General features: G+C 53.0%; 1 protein-coding gene across 4 annotated transcripts in view; it reads right to left on the reverse strand.

Annotated features, from left to right (window-relative positions):
- PLXNA1 (plexin A1) overlaps nucleotides 1-19558 on the reverse strand; it is a 117084-nt gene that overhangs the window by 15196 nt on the left and 82330 nt on the right. For 3 of the 4 annotated variants that reach the window (XM_027882671.1, XM_027882673.1, XM_027882674.1), the window contains exons 13-26: nucleotides 18791-18942; nucleotides 18358-18478; nucleotides 17885-18021; nucleotides 17164-17331; nucleotides 16197-16290; nucleotides 15468-15707; nucleotides 15150-15293; nucleotides 14186-14420; nucleotides 12715-12857; nucleotides 9368-9624; nucleotides 6524-6590; nucleotides 1691-1837; nucleotides 724-883; nucleotides 90-193 (exon numbers count right to left, since the gene is read on the reverse strand). In XM_027882671.1, coding sequence (XP_027738472.1) covers nucleotides 90-193; nucleotides 724-883; nucleotides 1691-1837; nucleotides 6524-6590; nucleotides 9368-9624; nucleotides 12715-12857; nucleotides 14186-14420; nucleotides 15150-15293; nucleotides 15468-15707; nucleotides 16197-16290; nucleotides 17164-17331; nucleotides 17885-18021; nucleotides 18358-18478; nucleotides 18791-18942 — 2169 coding nt within the window. The remainder of the gene's footprint in view (nucleotides 1-89; nucleotides 194-723; nucleotides 884-1690; nucleotides 1838-6523; nucleotides 6591-9367; nucleotides 9625-12714; nucleotides 12858-14185; nucleotides 14421-15149; nucleotides 15294-15467; nucleotides 15708-16196; nucleotides 16291-17163; nucleotides 17332-17884; nucleotides 18022-18357; nucleotides 18479-18790; nucleotides 18943-19558) is intronic. The other variant, XM_027882675.1, reaches the window with a different exon arrangement.

Here is a 19558-nt window from a genome sequence, read left to right on the forward strand (position 1 = left end):
AGCCTAGGCCCTGACCAAGCTGAGGAGGGAGAATAGATGCTCAAAGGAGTTGATGACTGCCCAGAGCTCTCCACCACGACAGCCTTTACCTGGTAGTGGGCCAGGGTGTTCAGCCTCTTCCAGTCATTGTCGATCTTTGTGGTGACATCTTCGTCCTGCAGTATGATCCGGGCCATCCTGCCCTGCCGCCACTCTGTCCCCATGAGGAGAAGGGCTCGTGGTTAGCAGGTGATAGGAGCACAAAGGCAAGGCGAGGGTAGGAGCACAGTCTGGGCATCCACCAAAGAGCCCTCCCAGCCCCTTTTGAACCCCAGGACTGGTGACTATCAATGTGTTGGGCAAATCCAAGTACTCAAGGAAAGAGCCTGGGGATTGTTTCCTTTGCTCCTCTCCATTCTCCTGTCCCCCCTTTAGGAACAAGATTAACACTGTTTTCAACTACTGCAGGCCTCCTTAGGCCTCAGACACCTCAAGCCTGCAATCGAGACCACAGTCAGAGCTGAGGAAGCCCCTCTCCCCATTCCCTCTACTAGCAGGACCCACACTCTCATTCCAGGGCTCCCCACACATTCAGTGCCACAAGCACAGCAAAAGTGGACTGAACAAGCACACATGTGCTCCTGTATGAGAACAGATTTTCCTGCCTTGAACAGTTTTTTTAGCACTTCTGCTCTTAGTCATATCCCTTGCTCCCCACAGGGAAGTGCTTGGCTTCTCTCTTACCCAGGTCCATGTCTCCAGCTTTGGGTCGCTGGGAATAGGGCACACCCTTGTAGACAGCATCCAGCAGCTTCTCCTTCACCTGCGTGATGGTGTCACAGTTCAGCACCTTGACAGGGATCTCCGGCGCGTTCTCATTCTCGGGATTCACACAGTTGAGGGTCTGCACAGCACAAGGGAGGTCAGAAAGGCTTGAGTGAGGGGCTGTGATGCACTGGCTGCAAAGGCAGGTCCAGGGACGCGAGGCTAGAGCTGTCTACAGGTCATGTCTTCTCACCTCCTGGGCACCACATGGCACATTCCTGCTCTCCCTTTCTGCTTTCCTCACCTCTCCCTGCCACCCTCAAATCTCCAGCTATTCCCAGAAAGGGAGCACCATATCAGTGGAGGAATGTGGGGCCAGCAAACTTCACTTCAGAGCACCAAAACCTGTGTGACTGAGCAATGCCCAGGCACACTCCACTCCCCTCCCAACCCATCCCAGTGAAGAATCAGCTGCAGGCTCAGCCAGGGGAAGGGCCTGGCTTATCACTTAGCTGGACTGAGGAGAGGGCTCATAAGGAGGAGAATCCTCTCCATCTCTGGCAATATTCTCAAGGCTCTAGCTTTGATCCCCACCCAACACAAGCCTTGGACTGCTCCAAGTAGCACATGCTCAACAGCACCTCTCACCCATACCTGTCACAGTCTTGGGGTTTGCTTGGACAGATATGGAGCAGGACCCAGTTCATGTTTGGCTTTTTCAGGCCCATGGCAAGAGCAAACTTTGCCAAGCAAAGGCCCTGTTTCTGACTCTGGCTGAGATGGGCACCGCTCAGACAGAACAAGAAGCCCCTCAGGGATGCCAGAAAGAACAAGGGACAAACCACTCCCTGAGAAGTACTCTGTGTGCCTTCAAGATCTTGTTAAATAGTTGGACCTGGCAGTCCTGGCAAGCACCAGTAACAGTGAGGCTTCTGCTTGCACTAACCAGCATTTTGTAGTCAATCTGCTGCCGGATAAGCTTGTCCTCACTGAGGGAGTAGCGAGCCTCTCCTGTGATGGCATCAATGGGTCCCTTTTCCATCTGCTGCTTGATGGCACAGTAGAGCATGAAGAGTGGTTCCCCAGCACACTCCTGCAGGACAGGGGATGAAGGAGAGGGAGAGAGAGGGGTGAGAAGGTGCCAGGCACCAGCTTTGCCTTGCAAGAACCACCACCACGTCAGGAGCCTGCTGTGGCCCTGCAACATCAAACCTCATTATGTGGCTTTACAAAGAGACACCAGCTTAAGACTACAAGAAAGGGGGCCCATGGTAAAATTCATCCTGTGGAGGGAACTCATTCTCTCCTTCCAAGCCCACTGAAGGTGCTGCCTTGTCTACCAACACCTAGACTCAGTTTCACAGAGTTTCCAGACACTCCTCTGTGAGCTCTGCTCCTTCTATAGGCCAAAGACAAGCTAAAAAGGTTAAATTCAGGGCTAGTGAAGAGCAGGTTGGGTCTGTGGATTTTGTGTATGGGATACAGCCTGTCTATTGACCTGCTCCAGCCAAGAGAAGCACCCTGATAATCCCAGTGATGGAGGGGACCAGGCAATGAGGTTTCCGGCAGTTAAATCATTTGCCACCTACATCCCCCCACTGCAAACCCCTGCAGTCAGAGCCAGCTTTAGCCACCAGACAGAGCCACACCAGCATCTATCTGCGAGGAAGGGAAAGGGAAACTGGACCAGACACTTTCCCCCCGAGATGCTGGATTCAGGAACAGGAAAGGACACGCCAAGGTTGGAGGCACCAACCAGCCTGGAGCAATGAGTTGGTATAGGGGGAGTGGGAGTGGACACCCCTCTATCATCCAGGGCTCAAACATCTTCCCTGAGCTACATCGCAGCGAGCCCTTCCAGATACAGGAATTAGCCCTAAGGGAGAATAAAAGGTATGATGGGAGCAGAGGGGATGGGGAGAAGCCCCAGCTGATTTTACCCCACCAGCCCTCATCCCTCCCTCCTGGCCGCCTCACAAATAAATTGTACTTTGGTGCAAAGTGCGGCTGCTCTCCCTGTCACCATATGCTGTTAGCATCTCGTTAGCATCTGCGGTAATTAAAGAGACAGCTGCTAACGAGCAGGAACAGGCATACATCATCCCCAGACCTTCCGACAACATGCCTGTCTTTGAAATTATGTTTCATTTGCAAACTTGGCTTCATTAAGTCAGCTTGGAAAAGTGAGAGACCCAAGTGGGTACTCGGCTGCGCATCACTGGCTGCCCGGCGAGGCAAGGCTGACCAGAGTGGTGAGCCCCCAGGGGTCCCACAGCACCCCAGGCTACCCCTCCAGAGGACCTGAGTTGCTTCTTTTGGTTGCTTCTAAACACTCGTTGTGAAACTTCCCAGTCCATGGAAGTGGTGTGGATGGAGGAGAGCCTGGAGTAGGACTCCCTGTTCCATCTCAAAGAACAGCCTTTCCCTCTCCAGCAAGGCACAGGTGCTGTCCCACCAAACTGCAGTTCTGCACCCACCTCTGGGGATCCACACCAAGACAAGTGGGCTCAGTCCTTCCCACACTGGCATCCCAGTTGCTCTCCAGACATCACAGCATCACCTCCTCTGCTCCTCGAATGCCAGCTGGGCTGACAGGAAATAAATCTCTATTTTGGATGCATGGATTAGAGCTAGCCCTACTGCCTTCCGGGAAGGATGGAGGCATCAGTGGTTCATTTGATGGGTACGCCACTCCTCCAGCACCATGCAGGCTTTTGCAGGCTCCTGTGTGCCCTGGGATTCTGGTCTCCTTCTGACCTGTCAGACACCTTAATGTCAACCAACACAGCCCCTCTGCCCTGTCCCCCTGACTCTGTACATCCTCCACACTGCAGCTCAGCTGACCCACCTATTCTGAATGTGGGTCCTACCCTCAAAATGCAGAACCTCACTCCCAGGCTCACTGGCCCCACCAGCTCTTGAAGACCAGGGCCAGGATGCTGCTGTGGGTCACAAGTGTGCTGAGACACCACAGGTGAGGGTCGTTTAGGGATCATCCCTGACAGAGACCAACAAAATGAACAGGGACCAAAGACACCAGTGCTGGGCAGCTGACCCAAGAGGAAGTCTATCAGGTGAAATTCAGCAGAGGACCACTTAGATGGGGCCAGGTTGCCCCTCAGGTTAATGGAAGGGAGCCTGCCCCCTAAATGTGTCTGTGCCCACACTGCCAGCCCTAATGCAGTTTGCTCACTGCTGGGGGCCTGACTGAGGAGGGCTTTGGAGGGGGGGCTCTCTCTGAGAGCCGAGCTGGAGGAGGGCAGCTGCAGACACCCCATGCATACCCTTATTGATATGTTGGGAGCAGGCTGAGGCAAGCCAGCAAACTCCCAAACTGTCTTACTGACTAGATCTAGCTCATCAGGCACCTAATATTGTGCATTTTTCAGCACTTGTCTCAATTTATCTGTCTCCCTTTCCCTGAGGTGTCTCATTAAGAGTCTGATAAATGCTTCCACAGGGTCCTGCTGAAAGCGCCAGCCTCCACTGGCTCCCTACGCCACTGGCCCTGGGCATGGGGGGCTGTCCTGTGCCCGTCCCTCACCCCAGCATGTCTCAGCCATGTGATGTTGGATGCCCGGCCCTGCTCTGGGCAGGTTTGCTGAGAGCTGATCTGGCAGCTGGGCACGCGGCCGCCTGCCTCATTTACACACACAATTAATGCAGTTTGGGGCAGTTTCCCTGCTGGCAAACTGTCTGCTGTGATACTCTCCATCTAGTCCACAGGCTGCTCCTGCTTTTGATGCCACCTGTGATCCTCATGGCCAGGAGACAGGCAGAAATTGCCCCATGGGTCTCCTCTGACGCAGGAGAGGCCATGAGCACATCCTCAAGCCTCTTCCAATCTAACTCAAGTGACTCAAGAAATGGAGCTTCAACCACTTCCCAGGGAGATGAATGCCAGCATAATAAATTTCACAGCCAGAAGTTTATTCAGGCCCTCTATGTATGTAAGGGCGCATCTAGATCAGACCTTTCTCCTGCTGCTACTACCCAGAGACTGGAGGCATTTTCCCACACCAAAGTCATGGTGCAGTGAAGGACTTCATAAAAAGCACTGCCCTGGTCCCATTCCCACATCTCTCACCTGCTACTCCTAATCCTCCCACTTGCCCTGCACTGGTGATGCACCCAGAAGCCTCTCTGAAGGGGAACAGGGCTATACAAAGACAGATGCAGGACAGTCGTGGTACATGAACTGATTCAAAGCAGTTTCTGAACAAGGTGACCCCTGTCACCTGCCCACATGGCCCAGCCCAGTTCAGGACAGGCCAAGGAAGTCAGGTCACACACACGAATGCAATGTCCCCAAACACCACTGTTGGGCTTCATAGGCTGTGCACTGCACTTTGCTTGGCCAATGCACAATCCTGCCCACTTCAAGGAGCCTTGAGGGAGTTTATCCACAAGGAGAGTTACTTCTGCCTATCCCACCGAATTCTCAGAGCCCAAAGAGCCATCTACCAGTGCCCTACCTGATCCCACTGGGCACTGCTGCTGCAGGGGCCCCGCTGGCCAAAGCCCTGGCACAAAGAGGTGGAAGGAGGATTGACATCTCCCCATGACCAGCACAGCTCCTCTCCTTTCCCACCTCTGGCAAACGATCTCCACTGCACACTAGCTAGATTTTTATAGATACAGGCTATCCCTCGACAGAGGCAAAAAGCCAAGTGCACGTAAGTGATATTATAAATCACCTCTCGTTGACGATCACTTGAGTTCTGCTCAGACTACTGCTCGCTCTCATCTCTTGGCTGGAAACGGTTCAAACTCTCTTTATCTTAATGAGGGATGAAATCCCACAAAAACGGCTGCGTGCCACCCAGCCTCGCTGCACCGACACCAGGCAGGATCCCAAGAAACAGCTCTGTGGACTGACAGACCAGCGGTGGGACTGCAGGTGCCGTTCACCCTGACGGAGCCAATCCCAAAGTGGTAGCAGGACTGAGCCAGGGGTGTATGGGCTGGAGCTGCTGCTGTGTAACCTACATGGCCACTGGTGCAGCTCCAGCAGGTGGAAGCACTAGTGTTGGTGGAATAAATGTTCTCAATATGGGTAGACGAACAAGTGGTAAAAACCAAGCTTATGCTTTGACATCTTCTTCTGCTACCCCGATGAAACTGGGAAAAGGGTGAATTCAAGTTAACACAGTGGAGGGCTGCGTCCCTGGCTGTCAACAGGTCCCTCGGGGCATTCATCCCCAACAAGGCACCTTTTGCAGGGGAAGCAGCAGCAGTAGAGATGCCTGCAGGAAACAATTCCCCTACCACAGAGCCTCAGTGTTGGAGAGATGAAGAAGCCACAGTGTTACATGAAGAGTGCAACTCATCAAACTACAACTCAAACAGGTAGAAATAGCCTCCAATCACAGTCATGCCTACAGAAGGACCAGCTCCCAGGGCTTTTTCCGCCTGAGTTACACAAGCAGAGGCAAGGAGAGAGGAATGGGGACCACTCCAAGACTCAGCTGAGTTGCTTCATATTTATCTTTCCTCAGGGCACCATTGTTAAGATCTCAAACCCACTATGCATTAAGCAATCCCAATATGGATTTCATTTCTCAAACTCAGCTATTTCCCAAAAAGGAGACCCAGAATTATTAATCACATCTCAGAAAACCAGGATGGGAATGGGGGCCTGGGAAGCAATCTCTGCTCCAGGAGCGAGTGGCTACGCTCAGGAGCATGTTAGTCCAGGCTTTGGGGCACTCTGCCTGTCCTGGCAAGGCAGAAACCACCTCCCTCTCCACACAGGGTTGCCATCCTTTCCCAAACTCACCTTCAGAAACTTGTACAGCAGAAATGTGAACCAATTCGTCAGCATCTTCTCTGCCACTGATTCTGTTCTGTAGGGAAGGTAGAGAGCAAAACCATCAGCAGAGAATATTAAAGGTCTCTGATCTCATCCATCGCCACGTGGTGAGTCCAAATAGGATGTGGGTGCCCCAGGGTGCTGGTACTGCAGTCAGGATGTGCCACACCAGCAGAGAGAGGGACAGCCTGGCATGGAGGGAGCTGAGGGTGACACCGGAGCCAAGTTGAACTGTGCAGCCCTACAGGTGGAGCTTAACATGCCTGTCTCCGCACCACATCTTATCTCACTGCCTCAAGATTAAAATTCCCCTTAACACATCTATTATTTTTATCATGGCTTTGGCTTTCATTCCTTTTAAAGTAAAAATGCCAGCCAGTCCCCCGACCCTTTCTGGTTAGGCTTCTTCAGCTTATCCACGCATTAATCATCAGATCAGCCACTTGCAAACGCAGACGCTCCTGAAAGCGCAGGCAATACTAATAACCTCAGGGACATGGTTGCACTCCTCTTGCACCAGGGAAACAAATACAAATGGGTTGACTCAAGAAACAAAACCCAGAAGAAACCCAAATGTCAGAGCCACCAGGAGTCCCACTGCCCAATGCCATGCACTGCCCAATGGCAATGCCATGCCCAACAGATGGTCCAGGAGCAGATGGCTGAGCTAGGAAATCCACTTTCCCAGAGTTTATTCAAGCTGACTCAGGGTCATAAGGCCCCTTCTCTTGTGCTAATGGGGTTTAGCCCTTTTTGCCCCCCTCTCCCCCCCCAACCCCCAGAACAGCACAGCCCTCCTTAAATCATTTGGGGACAGCACTACCCAAGCCTCCAGGGAAGGGAAGACTTCCTGCCCCCAACGAGAAAGATTAATCCATCATGGGGAACAAAAAAAAGGAGAAGGAAAGGGATATGGGGAAAAAGCCAAGGGAGGGGTGGACTGCAGCTATTCAGCAGACACTCTGCCCAGCCCTGGACCAGGTCCTTTGCTGACAAGCCTGTAATGCTCATCTGAAGTGCCACCACTCGAGCCCTGGCGGATGTTTGTCTTTATCCGTAATAGAGCCAGATGCCAGCAAGGGGGGGATTATCCAACAACAAAATAAATAACAGCTCTCCCCAGTTAGATCAATGTTAATCCAGTTGCCCTGGGCGGTAAGCACACTCTCACACCCAACAGCAGGGCTAATCAACTGCACAGAGAAGCCCAGCCCTCAGCACCGCTTATGCCGCACCATGGCTTCAGGAAGAACAGTGGCTCTTTGTCAAATATCACTCAGGGAGGTGCAAGCAAGACACCTGCCAGGGGGCCTCATTCCTGTCGTAACTGCAATGGGCCCTCGAGTGCTGGGGCTGAGGACCAACAGTCCAGCTCTCACTACACTGGCACAGGCTGGGCTCTGCCCCTGTCCTACCGCTACGGATCAGCCACTGCTGTGCTGGCCTCCTCATACTGCCTTTTATTTATATTTTATTGATTTACTTCAGGAGCTGGAAATGCGTTTTAATATTTCAGGGAAACCTGGTGTCGTGGAGGGACAATCAGAAGGGAAGAGCCTAAGGATGCATTCAGAGAACAGGGATGGGGAACAGCAGTTGGCACCTCCAAGACCCACCCGACTCCCAGTCAGTCATAGGTCTGCACCACACACCCCTCTGACACACTGCTAATGAGATGCTTTGAAACATTAAGGTCACCCTTGTAACACGATAAATGAAGCAGAGAGAGTAAGAAAGCAATATGCCTAAAAGACCGGCAACACAGATGTAATTGGGACCAGCTCACAACTGGGTCTTCTCCAGGTGTTTCCCCACGGTCAAGCATACAAAACATCACAGGCTTTGTCCAATCTGGTCATGCCACAAACATCAGCTGATGTTTGGAAGATACTCTGGTTTCCTTGAGCCTTCCTGGTGATATGCCAGCCCTGTGCCGCTCAGCCATCCCTGTATCTCTGCTGGAGGCTGGTGGCACTGGGCTGGAGGAGGTAGAGATGGGGAGGCACAGCATGGCGTGTGAAGAGAGAAGACGGCACAGAGGGCCTCGAGCTGAACCAGTGGAGCTTATTAATAGTTTTTGTTCAGGACTTGGTGTATCTTTCAATATTCATCAGCCTGTGATGAAGGAGAGCTCAGAGCTATCGTTAAATATTGATGGGCCAGGCAGACTCACAGCAGGGCTTGGCAAGCTGCCTCTTGCTCACACTCCCCCCAGCCCCGTTGAGACTCCCAGCTTCCAAAAATCCACTTGGCTTTCCTGGGAAAACCCCCATGTGACTGGTAAGGGGGACAAGCCCTGAGGAGAAAGCAGGGAAAGGAGAACTCTTGCCTGCTGCCAGCCCACAGAAGCACCCATGCAGCTGCCAGGCAAGGCAAGAGCCACTCCACATGCTGAGAGGTGTTGGGGACCACCTGGTCACCTGGAGAAGGGAAGGCAGATGAGGGCATCCTTGCATGCCACAGTGCCTGACACCAGTGTGTACCCTCCCTGCACCAGCCTGCACAGCTGACAGCGGCTGAGCACCTTTCTCCCTCCTACCCAGGCAGCATAAGCCCACATGGGTCAAACTAGAGTGAGAACATCCCATGGGTGACTCCTCAGTTGGCTGGGGCCAGGTGGTCCCACATCGCTCTCATACTTGCATGCAAACAGGCAAGGAAATGCCTGACCACAGAACCAGTGCTCAAACTGCCACAGCCGACACCAAAGTCATCACTGATGGCATTCCCAAAGGACACCAGCTCGCGTCACCACGCTCAGAAGAGCCTGGGCCCTCTCCCACGGCTCCCGCCTCTCAGTTGGTTACTCACCTCCTCAAGAGCAGCTTGGGGTGGTTCTTACTCTCCAGGTTCTTCTCGATAAGGTCAGAGAGGAGCTGCTTCAGCACACCTGTGGCATACTCCATCTCGCCCTGCAGCGCTGTCATGATCAGGGAGGCCACATTGCCGCGGTCCCGCATGGAGAAGCTCCGCTGAGCCTCCAGAGTGCGGATGAAGGTCAACAAGAAGTGCTTCTTGTTCAGCAGTTGACCAAAGAGGGTCAAGGACTTCTCCACATTTGCCTGGACCTGAAAGGATAGAGCAAAGCTGAGAGACAGGCACGACTGGGAAGGTGACGATAAGGTGGCTGGACTGAACAATACCCTGGATTCACCCTCATCCCACAAGAAAAAATGATGAAAAGGGATCAAGAAGCAGCTGGATTTCCTCCCTCCATACTGTCAAGCTTCCCCTTTGATGACCAGTCTCAGCTCCCTCCAGAGTGTTATCTAGTTTGTAATACCCCAGCACCAGGCTAACAGTCTCAAGGCATCGCTGTATACAGATGTCTATATATGCACACCCTTCCATACAAAGACTCTCTCCCACTTGTGTGCAGGCACATAAATGCACTTCCCTCCCATATGCAAACACTCTTTCTCTCCCAAGCACACACACAAATTATAATTTTCAATTTCAGCTAACAAGCAGCTCAATTCCCACCCAAGTCACTGCAACATGCGCTTTGGGTATTGCACAGAAAGCAAATAAAGCCACAACCCCGAGCTCCGCCAGCAGCAAACCTGCCTGGTTTGGGGGAGATGGATTTCAGACAGGGAAGCAAACAGCAGAAACCTGGCTCTGTAGCACTCCAGACACAGCCTGAAACAGTCCCTTTTCTCATGAGACATTTGAAGGTGTATTTCTGGCCATACTTGGCCACATAGGACCCAGCAGGGATTGGGCTGGGATGCTTTCATCTCCACGGTGCCATCAACAGCCCCGGTCTGGTCAGCCCTGACCACACTCCTTACCAGAAATGAACATTTCCACAACACTCTGTTTGCCTGTTAGAAAAGATTTCCTCTGAACAAAAGCCTTGCTGTGGTTAAAACTATTGTCTTCCTGATGGGGAGAATAAGCACAAAAATTCATTTCATGTAGGTATTTGGAGAGAAAACAACACTTTTCATTTCAAAATACCAACTCAAAATGAAGAACAGTGTTTTGACACATCAAATCATTTCACTTCAGTCAAAACTTTGGATTGGCACTTTTTAGTTCAGTAAGATTCCTCACAGTTGTAATTTCCCTCTCCAAAATACTCTTTTCCACTGGACAAAAACTCTGTTTTCCACCAATTCCTTGTCAACTCTGTGACAAGGGTCCCTAGGTGACACTGTCACCCTCACTACCCAGGTGAGAGGGGGCACCTGCCTTAGAGCATCCCAGAATAGCAATGGGAGTGACAAACCCTCTCTGCTCCCATCCTTGGGGCTCCTCTAGCGGGCACCACATGGCTCAATTTCCCCTAATGTAGGCCTGAGAACGATGCCCTGCTAGGAATGGAAATGTTTTAAGTTATATTTTCCTGGAGTTCCTCCCTCTAGATACACAGGGACCTTGATGCAATGATGCTGGTAACTCAGCAGATGCCTGAGATCCAGCAGCATGAGCTGCTCCCTGTGGGGACACAGAGATTTAAGTTGATTCCCCAGCATGACAAGACCCGAGAGCTGGTTGGAGTGCCCCGGCTGCACTGCAGACCTACCAGACCCACCAGTGAAACTGGGGTAGCAGGAGACATGCTGGATTCCCACCCCTGTGCACTGCTGGTGCTTTTGCAGCCAAGACCAGTCAAAGCAGACCATAGGCTGCAAAGCAGCAGGATTTCAGTAAGACAGGAAACAGGTCCTGCCCAACAGTGACCATCCCACGAGAGGACACAAAAACTCCATCAAGAGCAGCACAGCAATGTCTGAGTCCCCCCCCACCATCGCCTCCCTAAGCCCCTGTGTTTAACTTGCTGATCATTAGCAGAAATAAATGAACAATAGTGAATTAAATATTTAAACAGGCTTAAATTCTCACAAAGCAACAAGCTTCCCCCCAAACCCTGCAGAGGAAGGGAGCTGGTACCGACAACCCGGTGCTCACTGCGGATTAGCGTGTGCATGAGCAAGCACTGTTTCCTTCCCGTCACTTGCAATAGCTAATGTTACACTCTGAGTAAAGAGACAAATAAAAGCAAACCTGATTAAATTATATGAAGCTTACACAACTGTAGTTGCTTTATTTAATCTCTTTTGGGGATTTTTTTTTTCCCTTGCAACTTTAACCCCTTGCTTCCCAGGCCAGGCTGAGCTAGCAGGCTCTCTCAAGCAGGATGTTTTGAATTAGGAGCTGGAAGTGGACAAACTCCCACCCAGCCTGTCACAGCCAACGCAAAATTCATCCTCTGATACCCTTTTTGATACCCTTTCCACCCTCCCTCTTTAGGGAAAATCTTTAAGAGCAGAGGTGAGGGGAGAACCAGGCATCTGCACAGACAGGAAGGGCTGTGCCCCAGGGAAGCCTCTGATCATGCCTGCTTAGGCTCTGAGCATCCGGAAACCTGAGCTGCAAGGGGAAATCCATGGAAACAGGGTCCCCACCACCCTCCAGAGCTGAGATTAGGAACCAGGGAAAGAGAGCAGGCAGAGGGCCAGGGCCCGTGCTGTAGCCATGCTGGCGCACAACGCCAGCACGTGCACTTGCAGTTGGTAAGAGCTTGTTGTGTTGTAATTAGTGACCGTGCATCTTGCACCAGGGCCAATTACTTCTCCTAAATACATTGTGAAGCCCACGTCGACATTAATTACTGTGCTGGGTCAGCAGAGAGGGGAAGCGGAGGTCACCCCCCTCCCTTCTCTAATCAAGAGCGGTCTCAGCAGCCCAGCACATGAGAAGCCAATTGCTGTGCAATTGCACGCACTAAATTATACAGAGGTGAGGAGGCTGGGAGAGGAGAAGAAGCTGGTTTGGGGAGCAGGGGAAGGATGCCAAGGATGGGTTCTGCGTGGAGAAATGGAGCCAAGCAAGCAGGCGACATCAGACAAGCCTGCTTAAAACGAGTGACCGGTCAGGCATCAAACAAACCCAATTGAATAAAGCAAGTGCTGTAGAAAATGACAGCAGCAATGATATTAATATAAATATTGATATTAATGTCAGAGAGCACAGTAACCATTTGGCAGCCGGTCCATATCCACGCTGGCTGCCACGCGGCGAGATGCTCTTTGCTGCACCACGCCGGGCCAGCATCCAACCAAAGCATCTCTCCAGCCCTGTGCCTGGGGCACGGGGACTCATCCCCAGGGTGAAACACTGCACAGGCAAACAGACAGACAGACCCACACCTCCATCTCCTTCAGCACAGGGTGGTCTTCTATCCCCGGGAAGAGAACTCGCATGGCGTAGGTACGGTAATCCAGAAAGGGGATGCCAGCCCCGTCCAGGTCGTTAGTGAGCTCGTTGATGTCAGTCTGCAGCTCAGCAAAGGCTGGGGTGGGAAAAGCAGAATTAAACAACACATCTTGGAGACCCAGCACACAGCACTGGCACTCAGCCCACTGCTGCACCCCCAGCACCCCATGGGTGGACCCCCTCAAGGCATGAATATGCTCAGCATCCCTCCTCTTGGCAGGCTGTGATTGCTGTCCCCATCTCACAGATGGAGAAACTGAGCTGCAGAGTGTGGGGATGACATTCCCAGAATAAATCAAGTGGCAGATTTGGGAACAGAATTGCCAGGTCCCAGGGGGCTCAAATCCCCCCTGCTCAACACTTGCAGCCTCCCAGGGACGCTGGGGGCAGTGGGGAACAGCAAGACTTGAACAAAACCAGAGCTTCTGAGGGAAAACGTTAGCCTAAACCACAAGAATGTCCTCATTTCTTTTTGACCTAAATACGACTTGAGAGAAGAACTTGAACACACCCACCCCAGCACCTCCCAATCTGAGCAGAGTCAGCTGTGACTCCCAGGGGAACATGATCCAGGAGGGTCCTGAACCTTTAATTGCACCTACAGGGAAAAGCTGATGGGAGAGGAGTCCTGTAGATGCAGCAGGGAAGGGGGTTGTGGTGGGGGGAGAAAACCCTCAGAAAAATCAAATTAACAGCACTTTAAAGGGAGCTGAAAGCCAGGCAGAGGACTGCAGGCTCGTCAGCCTGATGAGAAAAAACAAACCATCAGCTTGAAAGGCATGCTATCTTATCTGTAACTAGCGGGACTAGAAAAGAGAAAAGGCAGGGAAGAGATTGTGCCTTTTAATTAAAAGCAGATCCTTTTATCTGCCAGCTGTGGAAGACAAGACACCATCCCCTCCACCAGCTCCCTCCCCTCTCCCTGTCACCAGTGCCATCCGCAGGCATGTGGAGGGATGGGGATTTGGGAGAGCAAAGGGGTTGTCTTTCTTTCCCCTTTTTATTATCTTGTTTTCGGTGCCTGCTCCATTCGCAGTGCTGGTTGTGGTTGTGGCTGGCAGGGTCAAGGCCTCTGGAGCCAGCTCAGGGGGATAATGGGCAATTAGGTTTTATCAGCAGGATCATACAAGGAATTCTGTCCAATTTCACAGCATCCGTCTGTCACATAATGAGAGACTGACTACCCACTCACAGGAAGCCTTGGGTACCCTCCTTGCTCTCTTTTATCCCATTTGGAGAAATGGAGAAGAATTTCTTAACTGGAAAAATTCCCAAATCCCACCCAAAATGAGTTTGCTTCCACTGACAAAGCAGCTTTGCCCATTCCCTCTCCGGCAGGCAGGAGTCTCATAGTGGTAAGAAACCCTAAAAGACTCCCACACCGATGGCACAAGGATCCCTCACCCTCTTTGCACTCCAGGGCCACTCGGGACTCCAGGTTGTCCATCTGCAGCTGGAGGCGTTTCAGGGTCCGGTCAGCATCCCGGGACTTGCGCTTGTAGGCGATGAGGACGATGATGATGATGAGGAGGAGCAGCCCGCCCCCGCCGCCGATCCCGATGATGGCGGGCAGGGTCAGCAGGCTGTCCGAGTAAATCTGCAGCGTCCCAGGGGAGAACTCGAACCCTCCAGCCTTGATCTGCACCATGGTGGGGGAAAAAAACGGACCTGGTGTCAGGGGATATGTACCCAGGGCAGCCCTCCCTGCTTCTGCGCACCGTGCTGGAAACTGGGGCGTGACTCCCAGCCCAGGGCACAAAGGATGTGGCAAAATGAGGGGAGGGCAGGAGCTGGTCTGGAGCAGCACAACAGGCTTTAATGGCACGCAGGACTCACACTGCCAGTGCGCACGGAGCAGGCAGAGAGTTTGATGTCTCATTCAGACAACATTACAGTAACAGATGGGATGTGAAGCAAGTTCCCCCACGGATGGGGAGCCTGGTGGGGACCGTGCTGGGTCCCTTTCAACATGGCAGAGTCCTGGAGCATGAGCACTGCTGAGCTACAACCCCACAAACAAAGCAGCCGGCCTTACAGCATGTGCCAGCACTGAGGGTAAAGAGGTGGGAACCCCCCCTGCCTTGCACCCAGCAGGGAAGGCAGGTTGTTGGCAGGGCCAGGCAGGACACAAGAACACCCAGCTGAGCGTGCTGGGCAGCAGACAAAGTATCTTGTCCTACCAAACACATAATCAGAAAGAGGAATGCCAGGGAGCAGCAAGTTGGCTCCTGAAGATGCTCCTGTACATGCACAGACTATCCAGTCCTTATCCAAGGACAAACACACAGTAGGGCCAGTGCCAGGATAAAGATTGAACCTCTTTGACGCACTGGACCTGAGGAGCAAAGGCACTGATGTCAGCGCTTACCGTGACTTTGTGCTGGCCAGTGAGGTTGGGGGACTCGCAGAGGAGCTGGGTCTCAGAGACAGTCAGGGTGCAGGGAGTGTCTCCAATCAGCACCGTGTAGTTGAGACGGGAGTTCCCAGCACCTGGTGGGAGCAGGTTCCTGCCCTTTGAGGGAACAAGGAATGACATTGTCAATTCTCATGCAAAGAGGAATGTTCAAAAAAAACTCAAGGCAAATGCACGCTCTCACAGTGCAGGATTTAGCCCCAGGAGAGACAAAATGCCACCTCCACAGATGAACACGTCCCTTCCTCTGCCCTCAGGTGCAGACTGCCTTACCTTGAGGATGAGGGGAGAGCTGGGCTTCAGCTCCAGCATCCCTGTAGGGCTGAGTGGCTCAAAGACAGGGTCTGGGTAGTAGACAAAATTGGTGGTGTTGATGATCAGCAGGGCCTGGACATTATCCATGATGAAGCCAATCTCATCCGGGCGGTCGCCGAGCTCCGGAGGGCTCCGCACAGGGTTGTCAATGGAGGGTGCGTAGCACACCATGGTGGTGTCATTGTAGACCGTGCAGTTCTGCAGGAGGCACAGACCAAGGTCACACCCAGCTCCCAACAGAGAGGTCAGGATCAAACCCCACAAGGATCTCCTAAAAGCAGTATCTCTGGATACAGGGTTTAGATTTGGAATCTCCTGTTCTGTTCTATCAACAGGCATCACATCCCGCCCCAGGGCAGAGACAGACTCCTGTCTGCAATGGATGTGCAAGGGATGGCTGACAAGAGGTTGCTGGGGTCAGGTTCTTTCTGTCAATATCCTGCAGATATCCCACAAACCTCCCATCAGTTTTGAACACTCAGATCTAGCCCTCTCCTGACAGCACCCGGCTGGAGGCTTTGCAGAGAGATCGGTGCCCCTCTTTGGGCAGCAGCCCTTGGATCTCAGCCTTTCCCCACCATCACACCTGATGGGCAAGGGAAGCACTTTCTGCCCTGCGTTGCATAGGGATGGCATTCCTCCTCCTTGTGCACTGTCCCAGCCCCAGCCCCAGCCAGCACCACTTACATTCTCCCTTTCAGAGCTGCAGTACTTGGCCCGGATCTTGGGCTCTTTGATGGTGGCCAGGTTGGTGCCAGTCACGGTCAGCAACGTTCCACCGCTAGAGACATGGAGAACATGGGTTAGAAAAGGCAGCTTGACACTAGGTCCCCAGTTCAAGGAAGAAAGCACCCATTCTCTCCAGCCAGATGCCCATCTGCCCCAGCCTGGATGAACCACAGTGCCTCAGGAATCTCTTATCCCACCCACACATCACCATGGCTGGCAGGATCTGGCACACACCAATGCCAATCATCTCAGCTGACCCAGAGGCCAAATGGAGATATAAAACTTGATAATTAACACTAATATCCTATCCTGTGTCCAGGTTTGAGATCTGAAGACAGCTCCTAAGCTAAAGGCAACTAAGCATCCGCAATGGGAAGGCATCCCAAGGGGTTCCTTTCTGCCACCCCTTTCTCCATCATCCATGCAGTGGGTGACAGGACAGGCTGAACACTGCCAGTTTTTCTCTATGGTTTGGTGTTAAAAGCCCTGTGGTCCCAGAGAGCTCGACCACTCCCCGGGGGAGCTCACTCCTCATCAATAGCCTAGGGAAGGTTTCCCTTGGCACTAGCTCTTAATGGATTCCTTTGCCTCCTCTCCAGCCAATTCAAACCTTTTAGAAAAATATGTAAACATTTCAAAAAATCCCCCAATGGGAAATATTTTAATTTTATTTGCCGCCGCCAAATGTCAAGCTGAAATTAAGCAGATCCAAAGCATCCTCTGCTCTTGCCCCCTGCCAGGCTGAGCACTGCAGGCCAGGAGTTAGCAGGGTCCTGGTGCCAAGCCATTGCTCACACTCCTCTCGCCATGTCTCTGGAGCGCAGCCTGCCAGTTATCTCAGCAGCACTGAGATGTACCCATTAGGAGCGGGGAATCCGTGTGGAAAACAGTCCCCTCTGCATCTCTCAAGCTTCTCAAGATTCACCTGTTGATGCTCCATTCGGGATCGATCTTTTGGATGGTGGGGTCCTCTGTGTAGTTGTACTTCACCTCCGGGTTGCTCAGCTCTGCCCGGTTGATGTTGATGAGGATGGGAGAGCCGCCGGGGGTGTGCCCAGGGGGGGTCCTGCACCGGATCTCACGGGCGCTTCTCCTGGAGCAGAAACGCACAAGCTGTCAGTGCCTGGGCAGGAGGGAGGCGAGGGCAGCCAGGGGACCAGTGCTGCCTGGGAGCCCCCTGCCCCAGCACCTCTCCCCTTCTGAAACAGCTGGGGGGTGAAGAAAGAAAGGAGCAAAAGTGGAAAAAAGAAACCCAAGAAAGGAAACAAAAGGCAGCCGAGAAAGGCTGAGCAGCTCCTGAGCGTTCCCATCGTGCGGCTGCTGCAAACAGCAGCGATTAGGGCTGATAACCAGTAATTACCGCAGGAAAATATTTAAAGAGCCGCTCCATTATCATCCCTAATCTAAAAATTATCCACTTCATGCCTCAGGGCTTTGTGCTTTTAGAGAAAAATCCCTGTTCTTAGGGCTCTTCCTGCAGCCTCTGACACACAGAGGTTTCAAGAGGAGACACCTTTGGCCACCCAGGGGGTTTGGCTCCCAGGGTCCCTCCTGGCTTCCCAGCACAGGCTGCTGCTCTGTCAGGGGGTCCCGCTGCCTTCAAAGGTGCCTGTAGCCCATCCTCCATGATCCTCTGTGCCCCTCACCCTGAAAAAGCACAGGGCCGTCCCCCGATGGTCACGGAGACATTGCTGCCAGCATTGAGGTGGTTGCCTTCGATGGCGATCCAGGTGCCGCCGGAGAGAGGACCCCGGGCTGGGACGACACGGGAGAAAGTGGGTGTCTGTCAAAGGAAAAGAGCATCCCTGAAGTCAGACAGGCTGGGAACTGAAACCCACATCCCCAGGCAGCCTCGACTGGGTGACAGGAGCACAGAGAAGAGGGATCTGTGGGACAGTGGCTGGGCACAACACTAAAGGCTGGCAGTACCAGCAGGACAGTGGGGAGGCAGAGCAGTGGCAGACTCAGAGAAATTCAATCAGCATGACTCAATGCCTGACCAGAGTAGCCCCGCCTGCCCCCCAGGAAAACAATGGTAAATTTTCCAACTCACACAGAAAACTACCCAGAATCACCTCCCCCCTGTGGTGCCAGACCTGTACCCCAGCACAGGGCTTACCACAAAGGTGAAGCTCTTGGGGGATGTGGCCCGGTAGTTGGGCAGGCAGTCACGGATGCACACTTCCACCCGTGCCTCATGCACCTTGCTCGAGCTGGCATCTCCGATTTCACATACGATCCTAAAGGATGAGGGGAAGAAGCTCTCAGTGTCCTGGCCCGAAATGCTCCCCGTGCCAAGCAAAGGTCTCAGGTGCCAGCAGATTCATGAGTAATCAAGGTGGTGGCAGTTGTCACTTCCAGCCCTGGAGGGAGCTTTCCCAGAGCCTCTGGGCTCCTCCCAGAGCAACCATAACCAGCAGGTACTTTTCTCCCAGTTCAGCCCAGTCAGTTTCAGGTCTTTTGCAGCCATAGGCAGCATTTGAACACCAGCACCCCTGTCCCTGACACACCAAGGTGATCCGGAGCACGCCCACCCCTCAGCAGGCACTTACTGCTCGGCGCTGATGTACTCGCTCTCGATGGGGATGCACATCACTTTGCCCACTCGAACACCCCAGCGAACATCTTCAAACTTCAGGCCCAGATTCTCACCAGTGATGGTCAGACGGGTCCCTCCTTGCCTGGGGCCAGTCTCAGGGAACAACTATGAGAGAGCATAGCCTGTCACAAGGGTGAAGAGCCGCAGGGACACCTCACTCAGGCAGGCTGCAGTCCAGGCAGCCGCAGGGTGTGTGTTACTCCCCTACGAGCAGCAAGGAGCAGATGGGTGATGATAAATGCCAGCGTGTCTCTAAGTTGCTCACAGAGCAGGAAAGACCTCCCCAGTGACAGCTGCATCCACAAATCCCTCCAGGAACAAGCCAGGAGATACCAGATGTGTCCAAGCAGAGGGCTGGGATTTGGACACCCCACTGCAGACAGCACTGTCTCGCAGGTGACAAGGACAGGGATGGGAAGGAGGTAGGGCAGCATCAGCCACGGTTCCAGCTGAGCCGGCAAGGAAGCACCTGGGTGTGCCTGGCTTTTTGCCAGGTCCCAGGTACCCAGGGATGAGGTTCCCACATACAGGATGACCTCAAAGGAGAAAGCATCTTGATCAGGTTCCTGCAGGGGGCAAATGGCAGGCAGGGGCTAAAAGGGTTTCTCTCTGCCAGTAAACCCTGTGCCAAGGCCAGCTGGCTGGGAAGGGAGGGGACCCCAGCGCTGCGCCTCATTTACCAGGATGATGCCCAATAAAGCAGACAGGTGTGGCTTGACAG

This window comes from Empidonax traillii, unplaced genomic scaffold (assembly GCF_003031625.1).
Source record: "Empidonax traillii isolate 1590-97213 ecotype Southwest subspecies unplaced genomic scaffold, ASM303162v1 scaffold109:size1658292, whole genome shotgun sequence".
Lineage (NCBI taxonomy): Eukaryota > Metazoa > Chordata > Aves > Passeriformes > Tyrannidae > Empidonax > Empidonax traillii.